General features: G+C 41.9%; 1 protein-coding gene across 1 annotated transcript in view; it reads right to left on the bottom strand.

Annotated features, from left to right (window-relative positions):
* Positions 1-17,411, bottom strand: part of LOC133574055 (GRIP and coiled-coil domain-containing protein 2) — a 95,510-nt gene that overhangs the window by 49,712 nt on the left and 28,387 nt on the right. Inside the window, exons 12-15 of the mRNA XM_061926078.2 lie at positions 7,932-8,096; positions 3,261-3,365; positions 1,445-1,607; positions 1,209-1,309 (exon numbers count right to left, since the gene is read on the bottom strand). Coding sequence (XP_061782062.1) covers positions 1,209-1,309; positions 1,445-1,607; positions 3,261-3,365; positions 7,932-8,096 — 534 coding nt within the window. The remainder of the gene's footprint in view (positions 1-1,208; positions 1,310-1,444; positions 1,608-3,260; positions 3,366-7,931; positions 8,097-17,411) is intronic.

The following is a 17,411-nucleotide window of genomic DNA, read 5'->3' as shown; positions in this document are numbered from 1 at the left end:
AAAGCTGCAAGCAGCATTGGTCGGGCCCGCGTATTTGGCAGGTGCTAGTCCTAAATGTCCCAATACTTTTGTCCAGTGATAGTCATAAGTGTCCCAATACTTTTGTCTACTTTTAGTCTGAAGTGACCCAAGACTTTTGTCTAGTGTACCTACCGTTGGTACTTCCTGCTTTTAAGCAGCCATCTTAAAAAAATAGCAGCGCAGCGGGTCTTTGAAGGGTCATAAAATCAAAACCGGAGCAGTTAGAAAAACGCGCTTCTGTAGTTTTAATCACAAGGGTTCAATCTCTCTCCTGTGTTAGTTTGAAGGCAAAACGACAAACGCGCTCAGAGGAGATAGATTTTGAAGGAAGGTGACCGGTTTTTACAAAAAAATTTGTTTTGAAGAGGGAATAGCAAACATCCTGTTGATTTTTGCTGAGGGTTGTCAATCTATGAAATGTAGGTCTAAGTGAGACCTACATAGAGGTTTTTGTTTCATGTCTCTCCGACTTTCCCAGTGGGAGTTACAGGCAGTTTTGTCATTTTTTTCTTCCGAGGTGCAGTTTTTTCTGCGTTTTATAAAAAAAATTGCGGTACAGCACAATTTTTAGATTTGGGGTTAGGTTTTTTCATTAGATCACAGTTTTAGCCAGTCCTGATGTGTGTGTTCAGTTTGGTGAGTTTTGAAGCATGTTAAGGGGGTCAAATTACAGCTCAAAGAGGCAAAAGTGACTGTTTTTAGTACTTTTTTGTCTTGAAGGGGGAATTGCCAACTTCCTGTTGATTTTTGCCCAAAGATGTACAATTATAAAAGTTTGGTGTAAGTCAGACCTACATAGGGGTTTTTGTTTCATGTCTCTCTGACCTTCCTAGTGGGAGTTACAGGCAGCTTAGTTTTTTTTTCCTTCCTAGGGGGCGCTAGAGCGCAATTTTGAGTTTTGGGGTTTGGTTTTTTCATTAAAAGGCAATTTTCGCAGGTCCTGATGTGTGGGTCAAATATGGTGAGTTTTGAAGCATGTTAAGTGGGTCAAATTACAGCTCAAAGAGGCGGCGGAAGAAAAAAGAAAGAAGAAAAATAATAAAACCTTACAAATTCAATAGGTCCTTATGTCCCATTGCATAAGGACTCCCTTTGGGAGTCCTTATACAATGGGCCATGCGGGCCCTAAATATGGTGATTACATTGCATTCATCAGCACAGAGGAAACAGAAGGCAGAGAAACAGACCTGCTTCTTGGCATCAGACAGATCTTTCTTGGTTTTCACCAGCAACTGTTTGATCTTGGCGGTCTTCTCCTCTGCTTGGTCCAACTGGGACTTTAAAGTTTCTGGACACGCAAATACAAAAGGATCTTGGTTGAAAGATCAAGGAACACACATGTTGTATTTATTTATAGTAGTAGTTTTGAGTATTCACTGGAATCCAGATTAGTGGAGAACATGTATGATCAAATTGGACATACCAATTTCTTGTTGGAGACTTTCCTTCTTTTCGGTTAGTCTGCTTATTTGAGCCTTCAAGTCCTCGGAACACTGGTCTTTCTCTGAGAGTTTGGCGTTGAGGTCTTTGACCAGACGTTCATAGTCGGCCATCTCCATGTCTAGCACAGAGTTCTGCTGCGCCTCCTTGTCAGAGCGTGGAACCACAGATCGTTAATTAGAATGGAATTGCTTCTAGTTTGTGGAGCAAAAAAAAGCTTAAGGAACTCAGAGCTTTTATTTAGAGATCGATAGTGATGGGCAGTAACAAGCGACATGCAGCTAAGCTTTGTAGCTTAAATACATTTTCCAGTAGCTCAGCTACTTTTTTAACGAGTAGCTTATCTACTTTTAGACTACATGGAGACAAGATGGCGGAAGCGGGGGTCGAACCTGCAACCCTCTAATTGCTGACACGGCCGCTCTACCAACCGAGCCAGACCTCCCCATATGTGTTTTATATATTGATGTAGTTCTGTTGTAGATCCATCCATCCATCCATTTTCTTCCGCTTATCCGAGGTCAGGTCGCGGGGGCAGCAGCCTAAGCAGAGAAGCCCAGACTTCTCTCTCCCCAGCCACTTCGTCCAGCTCCACCCGGGGGATCCTGAGGCGTTCCCAGGCCAGCCGGGAGACGTAGCCCACCCAACGTGTCCTGGGTCTTCCCCGTGGCCTCCTGTCGGTCAGACGTGCTCCAAACACCTCCCTAAACTGCAAAAACTGAAATCTAAGTAAGATTCCATCCATCCATCCATCTTCTTCCGCTTATCCGAGGTCGGGTCGCGGGGGCAGCAGCCTAAGCAGGGAAGCCCAGACTTCCCTCTCCCCAGCCACTTCGTCCAGCTCTTCCTGTGGGACCCCGAGGCGTTCCCAGGCCAGCCGGGAGACATAGTCTTCCCAACGTGTCCTGGGTCTTCCCCGCGGCCTCCTACCGGTCGGACGTGCCCTAAACACCTCCCTAGGGAGGCGTTCGGGTGGCATCCTGACCAGATGCCCGAACCACCTCATCTGGCTCCTCTCGATGTGGAGGAGCAGCGGCTTTACTTTGAGCTCCTCCCGGATGGCAGAGCTTCTCACCCTATCTCTAAGGGAGACCCGCCACCCGGCGGAGGAAACTCATTTGGGCCACTTGTACCCGTGATCTTGTCCTTTTGGTCATAACCCAAAGCTCATGACCATAGGTGAGGATGGGATCGTAGATCGACCGGTAAATTGAGAGCTTTGCCTTCCGGCTCAGCTCCTTCTTCACCACAACGGATCGATACAGCGTCCGCATTACTGAAGACGCCACACCGATCCGATCTCACCATCCACTCTTCCCTCACTTGTGAACAAGACTCCCAGGTACCTGAACTCCTCCACTTGGGGCAGGGTCTCCTCCCCAACCCGGAGATGGCATTCCACCCTTTTCCGGGCGAGAACCATGGACTCGGACTTGGAGGTGCTGATTCTCATCCCAGTCGCTTCACACTCGGCTGATACCGATATAGCTCAAAATGCCAAATAATCGGTGGATCTCCGCTAACATTCCGCCGATGACGTGGTCAGTGTGAGCATGAAAAGGCCAGACAGCACTAACAATGAGTGCACACTGAAAAGTCAGACCTCCCGGCCGCCCTCGTGTCAACTGTCCTGTCAACGTCTGGGCTAATGGAAACGCGGTAGCAGTTCCTTTGCTTTGGGCTACAATCCTTCTAAGAGCTACTGCTGATAGCTGCAGGGCGGCCATCAGCGGTCTCAGCGCTTGACTGGAGAACTCCTCAGAGACGCACGTGTCTAAAGAAAAAAATGTGTTTTCTACCTTGCGTAGATGCTCCAGCTCCTGGCCAGTCCGCTGCCATTGCTGCTGCTGCCTGCTGAGCTGGCCTGTCAGCTCCTCCACTTCTTTCACGGCCGATGAAAGGTCCTACAAACACAACGCACGTGGATCTTTTCGAGTCAATACACTTACCGTCAATTCCACACAAATAAGCCACTACTTTTTTTCCTACTCTTTGAACCTTGCGGCTTATATACAAACCCCGTTTCCATATGAGTTGGGAAATTGTGTTAGATGTAAATATAAACGGAATACAATGATTTGCACATCCTTTTCAACCCATATTCAGTTGAATGCACTACAAACACAAGATATTTGATGTTCAAACTCACAGACTTTATTTTTTTTTTTGCAAATAATAATTAACTTAGAATTTCATGGCTGCAACACGTGCCAAAGTTGTTGGGAAAGGGCATGTTCACCACTGTGTTACATGGCCTTTTCTTTTAACAACACTCAGTAAACGATTGGGAACTGAGGAGACACATTTTTGAAGCTTTTCAGGGGGAATTCTTTCCCATTCTTGCTTGATGTACATCTTAAGTTGTTCAACAGTCCGGGAGTCTCCGTTGTGCTATTTTAGGCTTCATAATGCGCCACACATTTTCAATGGGAGACAGGTCTGGACTACAGGCAGGCCAGTCTAATACCCGCACTCTTTTACTATGAAGCCACGTTGATGTAACACGTGGCTTGGCATTGTCTTGCTGAAATAAGCAGGGGCGTCCATGGTAACGTTGCTTGGATGGCAACATATGTTGCTCCAAAACCTGTATGTACCTTTCAGCATTAATGGCGCCTTCACAGATGTGTAAGTTACCCATGTCTTGGGCACTAATACACCCCCATACCATCACACATGCTGGCTTTTACACTTTGCGCCTATAACAATCCGGATGGTTCTTTTCCTCTTTGTTCCGGAGGACACGACGTCCACAGTTTCCTAAAACAATTTGAAATGTGGACTCGTCAGACCACAGAACACTTTTCCACTTTGTATCAGTCCATCTTAGATGAGCTCAGGCCCAGCAAAGCCGACGGCGTTTCTGGGTGTTGTTGATAAACGGTTTTTGCCTTGCATAGGAGACTTTTAACTTGCACTTACAGATGTAGCGACCAACTGTAGTTACTGACAGTGGGTTTATGAAGTGTTCCTGAGCCAATGTGGTGATATCCTTTACACACTGATGTCGCTTGTTGACGCAGTACAGCCTGAGGGATGGAAGGTCACGGGCTTAGCTGCTTACGTGCAGTGATTTCTCCAAATTCTCTGAACCTTTTGATGATATTACGGAGCGTAGATGGTGAAATCCCTAAATTTCTTGCAATAGCTGGTTGAGAAAGGTTTTTCTTAAACTGTTCAACAATTTCCTCACGCATTTGTTGACAAAGTGGTGACCCTCGCCCCATCCTTGTTTGTGAATAACTGAGCATTTCATGGAATCTACATTTATACCCAATCATGGCACCCACCTGTTCCCAATTTGCCTGTTCACCTGTGGGATGTTCCAAATAAGTGTTTGATGAGCATTCCTCAACTTTATCAGTATTTATTGCCACCTTTCCCAACTTCTTTGTCACGTGTTGCTGGCATCAAATTGTAAAGTTAATGATTATTTGCAAAAAAAAAAAAAAGTTTATCAGTTTGAACATCAAATATGTTGTCTTTGTAGCATATTCAACTGAATATGGGTTGAAAATTATTTTCAAATCATTGTATTCCCTTTATATTTATATCTAACACAATTTCCCAACTCATATGGAAACGGGGTTTGTAAAAGGTGTGGCTGATTTATGGATTTTTTCCCCCAAATAGTTTTCATTAAACACATACAAAGACACTTAAGTCTTAAGTAGAGATGTCCGATATTATCGGCCGATAAATGCTTTAAAATGTAATATCGGAAATTATCGGTATCGGTTTCAACCTCCTGAATTTCAGTGCCCCTCCCGAAAATCTCCCGGGGCAACCATTCTCCAGATTTCCACCCGGACAACATTATTGGGGGCGTGCCTTAAAGGCACTGCCTTTAGCGTCCTCTACAACCTGTTGTCACGTCCGCTTTTCCTCCATACAAACAGCGTGCCAGCCCAATCACATAATATTTGCGGCTTTTACACACACATAAATGAATGCAAGGCATACTTGATCCACAGCCATAGAGGTCACACTGAGGGTGGCCGTATAAACAACTTTAACACTGTTACAAATATGCGCCACACTGTGAACTAGGGATGTCCCGATCCGATATTTGGATCGGATCGGCTGCCGATATTTGCCAAAAATTGCGTATCGGCAAGGCATGAGAAAATGTCGATCAAGATCCAGTTTTAAAAAAAACTCCGGTCCGTGTTTTCCAACGCACCTATTTAAATAATACATTCCACTTTTCTGCTGCTCTGTAATTTCCGTTCCGCATTTTCCAGCACACTTTCAACACATCCACAGGTCTGTGAATTCTCACGCAGTTGCTTTTAGCTGCTGGCATTACACTACAGGCTCTTCTCACTCTTTCCTGTGTCTCCCTCTCACAGACAGCAAGTGCACCTTCTTACACACGTCACATACTGTCACGTCATACGTCACATACGTATACGTCCTCCCGGAGCAGAGAGTTAGCAGCATGGCTAACGTTAGCTGTGATGATAGCGCAGCCGTGCGAGCAACGCTCCCTCTAAGGTGCTCGCCTGTGCAATTGCACACTGTTTAAGCGTCCTCTGCGCATAGCAAATCTATGCCACGCACAAAATCAAATAAAAAAATAAGCGCATAACAATTTTCGACACACGGACACGACAGAGAAAACAGTTTTCGTCATCATTGTTCAAATATTGTGACGTCTGTCGAGACGCTTATCTCCATTCGGTGCCACACGTCCACACCATGAAAATGCCGAGGCAAAAATTTCCACATCAACACCGTATGACAAAATTAGTGATTTTTTTTAGTTGTGATTTCCTTCTCCGCATGAAAGTTTAAAAGTAGCATATATTAATGCAGTATGAAGAAGAATGTTTTAATGTAGACATGCAAGCCTTGAAAGAAAATGTTGAAAATCAAGACTACATTTCCTGCAAATGGGTGCATTTCTACCCTATAATTTAACTTTAGATTTAATCTCATATCAAACTCTTTTGGCTGTCTTTTTGACACTTACCCTCCACACCCTGGATTATAAATAATGTAAATAATTCAATGTAATTATCTTGTGTGATGACTGTATTATGATGATAGTATATATCTGATAGTATATATCTGTATCATGAATCAATTTAAGTGGACCCCGACTTAAACAAGTTGAAAAACTTATTCGGGTGTTACCATTTAGTGGTCAATTGTACGGAATATGTACTTCACTGTGCAACCTACTAATAAAAGTCTCAAACAATCAATCAAAACACATAGAATCATCATACTGCTGTGATTATATGCATCAAGTGTTCATTCAAGGCTAAGGCAAAATATCGAGATATATATCGTGTATCGCAATATGGCCTTAAAATATCGCAATATTAAAAAAAGGCCATATCGCCCAGCCCTAGTTCAATGATGCCATTTCTGTTTGTCATGTATCATTTTGTCTATTTTGTGTTTATCCTTGAATAAACAGGTCAGTTTCTTGTTACCAACCATTGTGTATTATTCAAACTCCCCTTATTCAGCTGGCTAGTTGTTATCAAGAGTACTAAAACCCTTTTCAACATGATTCTGACAACTAAGTAGGCTAAATAACTTTAAACTTTAATACATGCTCGGATAGGCCAGTATCGGTATCGGTCAGTATCGGTATCGGATCGGAAGTGCAAAAACAATATCGGTATCGGATCGGAAGTGCAAAAACCTGGATCGGGACATCCCTACTGTGAACCCATACCAAACAAGAATGACAAACAACAGAACAAATACCCAGAACCCCTTGCAGCACTAACTCTTCCGGGATGCTACAATATACATTCCCCGCTACCCCCAAACCCCGCCCACCTTTTTTCCATAACTGGGAGTTGAAGTTGTTCTCTTATTTTGGAAAACCTTGTTTTTGATTGATTGATTGAAACTTGTATTAGTAGATTGCACAGTACAGTACACATTCCGTACAATTGACCACTAAATGGTAACACCCCAATAAGTTTTTATTTTTATGTTAATCAATTCATGGTAAAGTTACATTGTTTAATGCATCCAGCGGGGCATCACAACAAAATTAGGCATAATATTGTGTTAATTCCACGACTGTATATATTGGTATCGGTTGATATCGGAATCGGTAATTAAGAGTTGGACAATATCGGATATCGGCAAAAAAGCCATGATCGGACATTTCTAGTCTTAAGTGTTTGAGCTATGGCGCCATCTTTTAGACAAGTTTTCTCACAGCGGTGTCCTTCCATTTACTGCTTTTAACCGGAAGTAGAAGTGCCGTTCCGTCTTCTAGCCGTCCATAGCGTTACTACTCGTATGGATTCTTCCTTCATCACTCCAAGCAACGCTGGTAAGTTTCAAAATATAACTAAAACAGTTCATACTTACTAAAGCGTCCCATGCATGATGGGACGCTTTTCAATAATATTGATTATTTAAAAACTCTATTGAACCAAGGCACCAATTCCTAATAAAAACAACAGAGGGACATAAATCTTATCTTTCGTTTCTACCTTCATCTTCTGTTCCTTCATTGCTCTCTCAGCCACAAGATCTCTATCCAGACTGGCGGAGTGTTTTTGCAGCTCCTGGTTCTGAGTTTCTATCTGCACCATTGCGCTCCTGGAGGTTTCCATGGCAGCCAGCAAGTCCTCCTTCTCTCTGCTGAGCAACTGCACCTGAGAAGCAGTAATTATTCCAGATTATTGTCACTATAATGTGGTAGTTGTTTTAAAAATGTTTTACTGTGTTGTTACAAGGATTGAAATACATACTTTTGTATTCTTACCTATTTTTGGCCTGCAAATTCAAATTTGGTATAAATGTGTGGTTATGCTAATCCATACTTGCCAACCCTCCCGGATTTTCCGGGAGACTCCCGAAATTCACCGCCTCTCCCGGAAACCTCCCGGGACAAATTTTCTCCCGAAAATCTCCCGAAATTCAGGCGGAGCTGGAAGCCACGCCCCCTCCAGCTCCATGCGGACCTGAGTGACGTCAGGTGCGCAACACCACGTAAATCGTCGGCCAACCAAAAAGTAACCCCAGTACGCTATAGCCAACATTCACCAGGAGATGGCAACAGACAAACATAGATCACTATTACATTCATCCCCTTTTAGAAATGTATAGAAGTTACTCAAAATAAATAAACAACCCAACCAAAAAATGCAGCAGCTCGATTAAAAAACTGTACTTAAGCCACATTATTTTCTTTTTTTTTTTAGTACTGAACTCTTAACCCTCATTTGTAAAAAATAACATGCTTATTATACAAACAGTATTTGTACACCTTTAACACAGATTTTTATACTGTCTTCAGAGATTCAGTTTTTTTGGTGGTACTCGAAACCTTTCTGGGTACCTGCGAAAGGGTGTTCAGCATGGTTAGAAAAATAGTGACAGAGAATAGAACAAGGATGGACAATTCAACCCTTAACTTAATTATATATATATAATAAAATATATATATATAGCTAGAATTCACTGAAAGTCATATATATATATATATATATATGAAATACTTGACTTGGTGAATTCTAGCTGTAAATATACTCCTCCCCTCTTAGTCCCGCCCCAACCACGCCCCACCCCGACCACGCCCCCCACCCCCACCTCCCGAAATCGGAGGTCTCAAGGTTGGCAAGTATGAGCTAATCAATCTGCCACCCATCACTATCAGACTTTTTTCATGAAAACGTACCTGATTGCCAATGCAGATTAACGCCTTTCATGGCCGATCACAAACACAGATGCGTTTAAGGATGAGGACGACAATAGACTCCATAGATTCTTGGAACATCTTGAGCTTAGGAACACTTATGCAAGACCGCTCTATGTCGATTTCAGCTCGGCATTTAACACAATAAGGCCAGACAGACTCAGATCTAAGCGTCACAACCTTGGTCTGAACACCTTCCTCTGCAACTGGATTTTGGACTTTTTAACGAACGAGTACACAACATCCTGAAGGACAGATACCACACCCAGCACATGGCCTCTACAACCTGCTACCCTCTGGAAGGAGGTATAGATCGATTCGCGCCAGGACCACCAGAATGTCTCACAGTCTGTATCCCCAGGATGTGAGACTGCTAAATGAACAGCCTGCCCCTTTACTGCCCCCCACCATCTTATTACCTCACTCCTCACCACCTCAATAGTTGTGCTCTGGACATTGCATTGCTGCAACATCAACGTAACACCGATCAGACATCTGACTCTTCCCGCCCCCACACCCCTCTATTCGCCATCTTCTTGACAATGCTAAAATGTAAACTATTGTCAACCTGCACTTCAATGCAGTTTCTATGCCACTAGACAAAGCCCAAACAAAATCTCATTGACATGTATGACTTAAGTGTTATTATGACAATGACAATAAAAGGAATTGATTGATTGATTGACAACTATCGAAAACCGAATGGCAAGGTGCCCAAAGATTCACATCAATAACAATTAAATATCTGTATGTATATCAAAGTTTAAAACATGAAATATATGTATTACATACATTTTTTTCTGTCAAAATGGAAACAATGAAAACATTTAGTAAGAAAGATGAAGTATGCACATTATTCCCTGGCTTTCGTGGGCAGCATTAAATGACGTGTCGGGCCGGATCTGGCCCCCGGGCCTTGAGTTTGACACCTGTACTGCAAAAACTGAAATCTAAGTAAGATGAAATATCTCAAATAAGGGTGATATTTGCTTATTTTCTGTCTGATAAGATCATTCTTCTCACTAAGCAGATTTTATGTTAGAGTGTTTTACTTGTTTTAAGTGTTTTGGTCCTAAATGATCTCAGTAAGATATTACAGCTTGTTGCTGAGATTTGATGACCTATATTGAGTAAAACATGCTTGAAACTAGAATATCAACTTATGCAAAGCTCTGTCATCAACACTCACAAGTATAAAACTACTTTTTTAAAGTAATCATTTCTTACTTCAAGCATGAACAAAAAAAATCATGATGCCGAGCGCATATCATTATGTCAAGATAATGGCACTAGCATTTACTTCATTTAAGAATATTTTTCAACATATTGAGCAAAAAGGTCTCTTTTTTTTCCTACCAAGAAAAGTGCACTTGTTATTAGTGAGAATATACTTATTTGAAGGTATTTTTGGGTTCATTGAGGTTAGCTAATTTTACTTGTTTTGGAAAGTCTTAACAAGCCAAATGTTCTTGTTCTATTGGCAGATAATTTTGCTTAGTTCAAATAAAATACCACTCATTTTTGTATTTTTGTTTCTTGTTTTTGAACACTGACTTTTTGCAGTGTGTGATCTACAACAACTATATATATATATATATATATATATATATATATATATATATATATATATATATATATATATATATATATATATATATATATATAATAAACAATATATATAATATACAATATGATATGATTTGCCTGAGGACAGATTGGGAAAAATAATTAATTGATTTTTGCTTGTTTTGAATCGATTTTGCTTGTTTTGAATCGATTAAGAGTCGTTACAAAAAAGGAATCGCAATTAATCGGAAAATCTATATTTTTTGACAGCCCTACACTGCAAAAAGTCAGTGTTCAAAAACAAGAAAAAAAATTTACAAAAATTAGGGGTATTTTATTTGAACTATGCAAAATTATCTGCCAATAGAACAAGAAAATTTGACTTGTCAAGACTTTCCGAATCAAGTAAAATTAGATAACCTCAATGAACCCAAAAATACCTTAAAATAAGTATATTCTCACTAATAACAAGTGCACATTTCTTGATATAAAAAAAAAAAATTAGACCTTTTTGCTGAATATGTTGAAAAATATTCTTAAATGAAGTACATGCTAGTGCCATTATCTTGACATAATGATATGCACTCTGCATTACATTTCTTGAAACCAGCAAACTTATACTAAAAACTAGTTTATTGTTCTTAATGGAAAGACAACAAGGCAACCGCTTGTTACTCTCGGGGTCTCCTAGCCGCTCAGGCAAATCATACTTTCTAAAAATGCATTTTTCCATCGACAACATGACATCATCGCGCAAAGTGCGTGCTCGTTCAGTCAATTAGTGCGCATATATAAAGCCCGGCCCCTGGCCAAACATTTTTTTATTGTAATTTTGAAGAATTCATCTGAATGTGCATGAACTATTTCTGTTCAAAATTGTTAGAAATGTTAAATGTTTAAATATTAACTGTCAGTTTACTGTACTGTGCAAACTGTACTACTATATGAGTACGTATTTTCTATTGTTTCATTGAAAATAAAACAGCAAAGTCCATTTGGCTGTCATGTTTTAATTACGAGACACAATTGTGTCAAAGTCATGATTTTTTTGTTCATGCTTGAAATAAGAAATGATTACCGTATTTTCCGCACTATTAGCCGCACCTAAAAACCACAAATTTACTCAAAAGCTGACAGTGCGGCTTATAACCCGGTGCGCTTTATATATGGATTAATATTAAGATTCATTTTCATAAAGTTTCGGTCTCGCAACTACGGTAAACAGCCGCCATCTTTTTTCCCCGTAGAAGAGGAAGTGCTTCTTCTTCTACGCAAGCAACCGCCAAGGTAAGCACCCGCCCCCATAGAACAGGAAGCGCTTCTTCTTCTACTGTAAGCAACCACCCGCCCGCGTAGAAGAAGAAAAAGAGCGCGGATATTACCGTACGTTTCATTTCCTTTGTGTGTTTACATCTGTAAAGACCACAAAATGGCTCCTACTAAGCGACAGGGATCCGGTTCATGAAAAGACGCAATCTCTCCATCCGCACACGGACTACTATTTCACAGCAACTGCCTAAAGACTTTCAAGAAACGCTGGCTACTTTCCGTGCATATTGTAAAAACAAGATAGCTGAAAAAAAGATCCGGCCAGAGAACATTATCAACATGGACGAGGTTCCACTGACTTTTGATATTCCTGTGAACCGCACTGTGGATACAACGGGAGCACGTACGGTGAATATTCGCACCACAGGGAATGAGAAGTCATCCTTCACTGTGGTTCTAGCTTGCCATGCTAATGGCCAGAAACTTCCACCCATGGTGATATTCAAAAGGAAGACCTTGCCAAAAGAGACCTTTCCAGCCGGCGTCATCATGAAAGCTAACTCGAAGGGATGGATGGATGAAGAAAAGATGAGCGAGTGGTTAAGGTAAGTTTAAGTTTACGCGAAGAGGCCGGGTGGCTTTTTTCACGCAGCTCCGTCCATGTTGATATACGATTCCATGCGCGCCCACATCACGCTGGTTTTAATATATTATTAAAGTTTGACTGACCTATTTGACTGTTTTTTTGACATTCCTTTAGCGCAGTTAGATGCGGCTTACAACACGGGGGGCGGCTTATAGGTGGACAAAGTTTTGAAATATGCCGTTCATTGAAGGCGCGGCTTATAACCCAGGGCGCCTTATGGTGCGGAAAATACGGTACTTTAAAAAAGTAGTTTTATACTTGTGAGTGTTGATGACACAGCTTTGCAACAGTTGATATTCTAGTTTCAAGCATGTTTTACTCAATATAGGTCATAACATCTCAGCAACAAGCTGTAATATCTTACTGAGATCATTTAGGACCAAAACCCTTAAAACAAGTAAAACACTCTAACATAAAATCTGCTTAGTGAGAAGAATGATCTTATCAGACAGAAAATAAGCAAATATCACCCTTATTTGAGATATTTCATCTTACTTAGATTTCAGTTTTTGCAGTGTACCGGTAGTTGCCTGCATGACAGCTTTGTGTTATTAGAGTCAACATTGCAACTTGTTCCTCTTACATTTCACCTCTATACTCCTTAATTCCACTTTTCCATGTTTTTGTTTTATTCGGAATAGCATTTTTAGAATGTGCCGCGGAAGGTTAAAAAAGTAGCTACAGGCCGCGTTGATCTAAACGCTGAAAAAAAAAAAAAAACCAAATTGAATGCTTCCAGTGGAAAATGCAAACGAGGGCAAATATTCTCAGTGTACATGACAAGATTTGAAAATCGTTGATGCAAATCTGACAGCGCCAGCCTCTGTTGGCTCCCTCCGCCGTCTTCTCATCATCTGTCAGCCAAACAAGTGAAAGTCAGGTTGGTAAACAGAGACGTCCAGATGTAGTCTAAATTCCCCGACTGGCTTCCTGTCTGCCTTCTACCCGCCGAGAGCGATGAGCGTGCACCAGGACAAAACTCTTCCTTTGCGCAGCAGATGGAAGTTGTGCTCCATTTGGCTGCCTGGGCTTCTCTCATTGGAAAGAGACAGTTATGGTGTCTGGGGAGAGGAGTCTATATAAACCTCATTCCTCCTGGGCTCAGACACTCAAGTCTGATAGGCCATTTGTGGCTGCTGCGCTGTGGAGTGTGACATGAGTCACCCTAAATCAGATGAACAGCAGGTGTATTGGAGGTGTACTCTTCACATTTACTAGCCAACGTGTACTGGCTCCTCACTTAAAACCTGAATGAAGATTTACCTCAGTTCAAAGGGGAAAGAGATGATACAGTATTACATGTTCATAGATGCTCACTGAGCACACTGCTGATAGTCCTGGATAATTAACCAACCCCCACTCCTTAATGCACACATGTCAAACTCAAGGCCCCGAGCCACATCTTTTTAATGTGACCCACCAAATCATTTTATTTTGCCCCGCCACCTCGTTCTAATGTGGCCCTCCACATTATTTTGTGGTCTGCCATATATTTTTTTTATTGTGGCCCGCCACTTCAATTTAAGTGGCACTTTCCATCATTCTAATGTGGCCCTCCACATCCTTTTATGTGGTCTGCCATAAAGTTTTATCGTGGCCCACCACATAATTTTACATAGCCCGCCACTACATTTCATTTTGCCCCGCCACATCATTCTAATGTGGCCCTCCACATCCTTTTATGTGGTCTGCCATATATTTTTTTTATTGTGGCCCGCCACTTCAATTTAAGTGGCACTTTCCGTAATAATAATGTGGCACGCCACATCATTCTAATGTGGCCCACCACATCATTTCATGTGGTCTGCCATAGAGTTTTATAGACTTAGAGACTTAGACTTCCTTTTTATTGTCATTCAAATTTGAACTTTACAGCACAGATAAGAACGAAATTTCGTTACATAAGCTCATGGTAGTGCAGGATAAAAAAGCAATAAGGTGCATACAGGTAAAAGCCAGTAAATTAGAATATTTTGAAAAACTTGATTTATTTCAGTAATTGCATTCAAAAGGTGTAACTTGTACATTATATTTATTCATTGCACACAGACTGATGCATTCAAATGTTTATTTCATTTAATTTTGATGATTTCCGCCCGATTGTAGCTGAGATAGGCTCCAGCGCCCCCCGCGACCCCAAAGGGAATAAGCGGTAGAAAATGGATGGATGGATGGATGGATTTGAAGTGGCAACAAATGAAAATCCAAAATTCCGTGTGTCACAAAATTTGAATATTACTTAAGGCTAATACAAAAAAGGGATTTTTAGAAATGTTGGCCAACTGAAAAGTATGAAAATGAAAAATATGAGCATGTACAATACTCAATACTTGGTTGGAGCTCCTTTTGCCTCAATTACTGCGTTAATGCGGCGTGGCATGGAGTCGATGAGTTTCTGGCACTGCTCAGGTGTTATGAGAGCCCAGGTTGCTCTGATAGTGGCCTTCAACTCTTCTGCGTTTTTGGGTCTGGCATTCTGCATCTTCCTTTTCACAATACCCCACAGATTTTCTATGGGGCTAAGGTCAGGGGAGTTGGCGGGCCAATTTAGAACAGAAATACCATGGTCCGTAAACCAGGCACGGGTAGATTTTGCGCTGTGTGCAGGCGCCAAGTCCTGTTGGAACTTGAAATCTCCATCTCCATAGAGCAGGTCAGCAGCAGGAAGCATGAAGTGCTCTAAAACTTGCTGGTAGACGGCTGCGTTGACCCTGGATTTCAGGAAACAGAGTGGACCGACACCAGCAGATGACATGGCACCCCAAACCATCACTGATGGTTTGGGTTGGTTTGGTTTGCATTTCCTTTGGAAATCGAGGTCCCAGAGTCTGGAGGAAGACAGGAGAGGCACAGGATCCACGTTGCCTGAAGTCTAGTGTAAAGTTTCCACCATCAGTGATGGTTTGGGGTGCCATGTCATCTGCTGGTGTCGGTCCACTCTGTTTCCTGAGATCCAGGGTCAACGCAGCCGTCTACCAGCAAGTTTTAGAGCACTTCATGCTTCCTGCTGCTGACCTGCTCTATGGAGATGGAGATTTCAAGTTCCAACAGGACTTGGCGCCTGCACACAGCGCAAAATCTACCCGTGCCTGGTTTACGGACCATGGTATTTCTGTTCTAAATTGGACCGCCAACTCCCCTGACCTTAGCCCCATAGAAAATCTGTGCGGTATTGTGAAAAGGAAGATGCAGAATGCCAGACCCAAAAACGCAGAAGAGTTGAAGGCCACTATCAGAGCAACCTGGGCTCTCATAACACCTGAGCAGTGCCAGAAACACATCGACTCCATGCCACGCCGCATTAACGCAGTAATTGAGGCAAAAGGAGCTCCAACCAAGTATTGAGTATTGTACATGCTCATATTTTTCATTTTCATACTTTTCAGTTGGCCAACATTTCTAAAAATCCCTTTTTTGTATTAGCCTTAAGTAATATTCTAATTTTGTGACACACGGAATTTTGGATTTTCATTTGTTGCCACTTCAAATCATCAAAATTAAATGAAATAAACATTTGAATGCATCAGTCTGTGTGCAATGAATAAATATAATGTACAAGTTACACCTTTTGAATGCAATTACTGAAATAAATCAAGTTTTTCAAAATATTCTAATTTGCTGGCTTTTACCTGTATATATATATATATATATATATATATATATATATATATATATATATATATATATATATATATATATATATAAATAAATAAATAGATTACTGTACAGATAAATATATTGCACTTTTTCACATGCGTCCACGTTTATGGATGTATGTTATATTGTCTTTTTTATTCCAGCGAGTTAATCCATTTTGGGGGGAGTTGAGGGGATAATTTAAAATTATGATGCGTTCAAGAGTCTTACGGCCTGAGGGAAGAAGCTGTTACAGAACCTGGAGGTTCTGCTTCGGAGGCTGCGGAACCTCTTTCTAGAGTCCAGCAGTGAAAAGAGTCCTTGGTGGGGGTGGGAGGAGTCTTTGCAGATTTTCTGAGCCCTGGTCAGGCAGCGGCTTTTTGCGATCTCCTGGATAGGAGGAAGAGGAGTCCTTATGATCTTTTCCGCCGTCCTCACCACTCTCTGGAGAGACTTCCAGTCTGAGGCATTGCAGGCTCCAGTCCAGACAGAGATGCTGATGGTCAGCAGGCTCTCTATAGTGCCTCTGTAGAATGTGCTGAGAATGGGGGGAGGGAGCTGTGCTCTTTTCATCCCACGCAAAAAGTGCATGCGCTGCTGAGCTCTTTTTACAAGAGCTCTGGTGTGTAGGGACCAGGTTATATTGTCAGTTATCTGCACCCCCAGGAACTTGGTGCTGCTTACTATCTCCACTGCTGTGCCGTTGATGTAGAGTGGAGCGTGGCTGGACTGGTGCTTCCTGAAGTCAACGATGATATCCTTGGTCTTGTTGACATTCAGGACCAGGTTGTTGGCTCTGCACCAGTCAACCAGATGTTTCACCTCCTCCCTGTAGTCCATGTCATTGTTGTCACGGATGAGGCCCACTACTGTCGTGTACTTCACAATGTGGTTAGTAGTGGACCTGGCGCAGCAGTCATGAGTCATCAACGTGAACAGCAGTGGACTCAGGACGCAGCCCTGGGGGGAGCCGGTGCTCAGGGAGATGGCACTGGAGGTGTTGTAGCCCACTCTCACAGATTGGGGTCTGTCTGTGAGGAAGTCAAGCAGCCAGTTGCAAAGGGGGGTACTGAATCCCATAGGGGGGTACTGAATCTATTGTGGCCCAGCACATAATTTTACATGGCCCGTCACTACATTTTATTTTGCCCCGCC

This window comes from Nerophis lumbriciformis, linkage group LG31 (genome assembly GCF_033978685.3).
Source record: "Nerophis lumbriciformis linkage group LG31, RoL_Nlum_v2.1, whole genome shotgun sequence".
Taxonomy (NCBI): Eukaryota; Metazoa; Chordata; class Actinopteri; order Syngnathiformes; family Syngnathidae; genus Nerophis; species Nerophis lumbriciformis.
The sequence above is the reverse complement of the archived record's forward strand: the minus strand, read 5'-3'. Positions and strand labels throughout refer to the sequence as shown.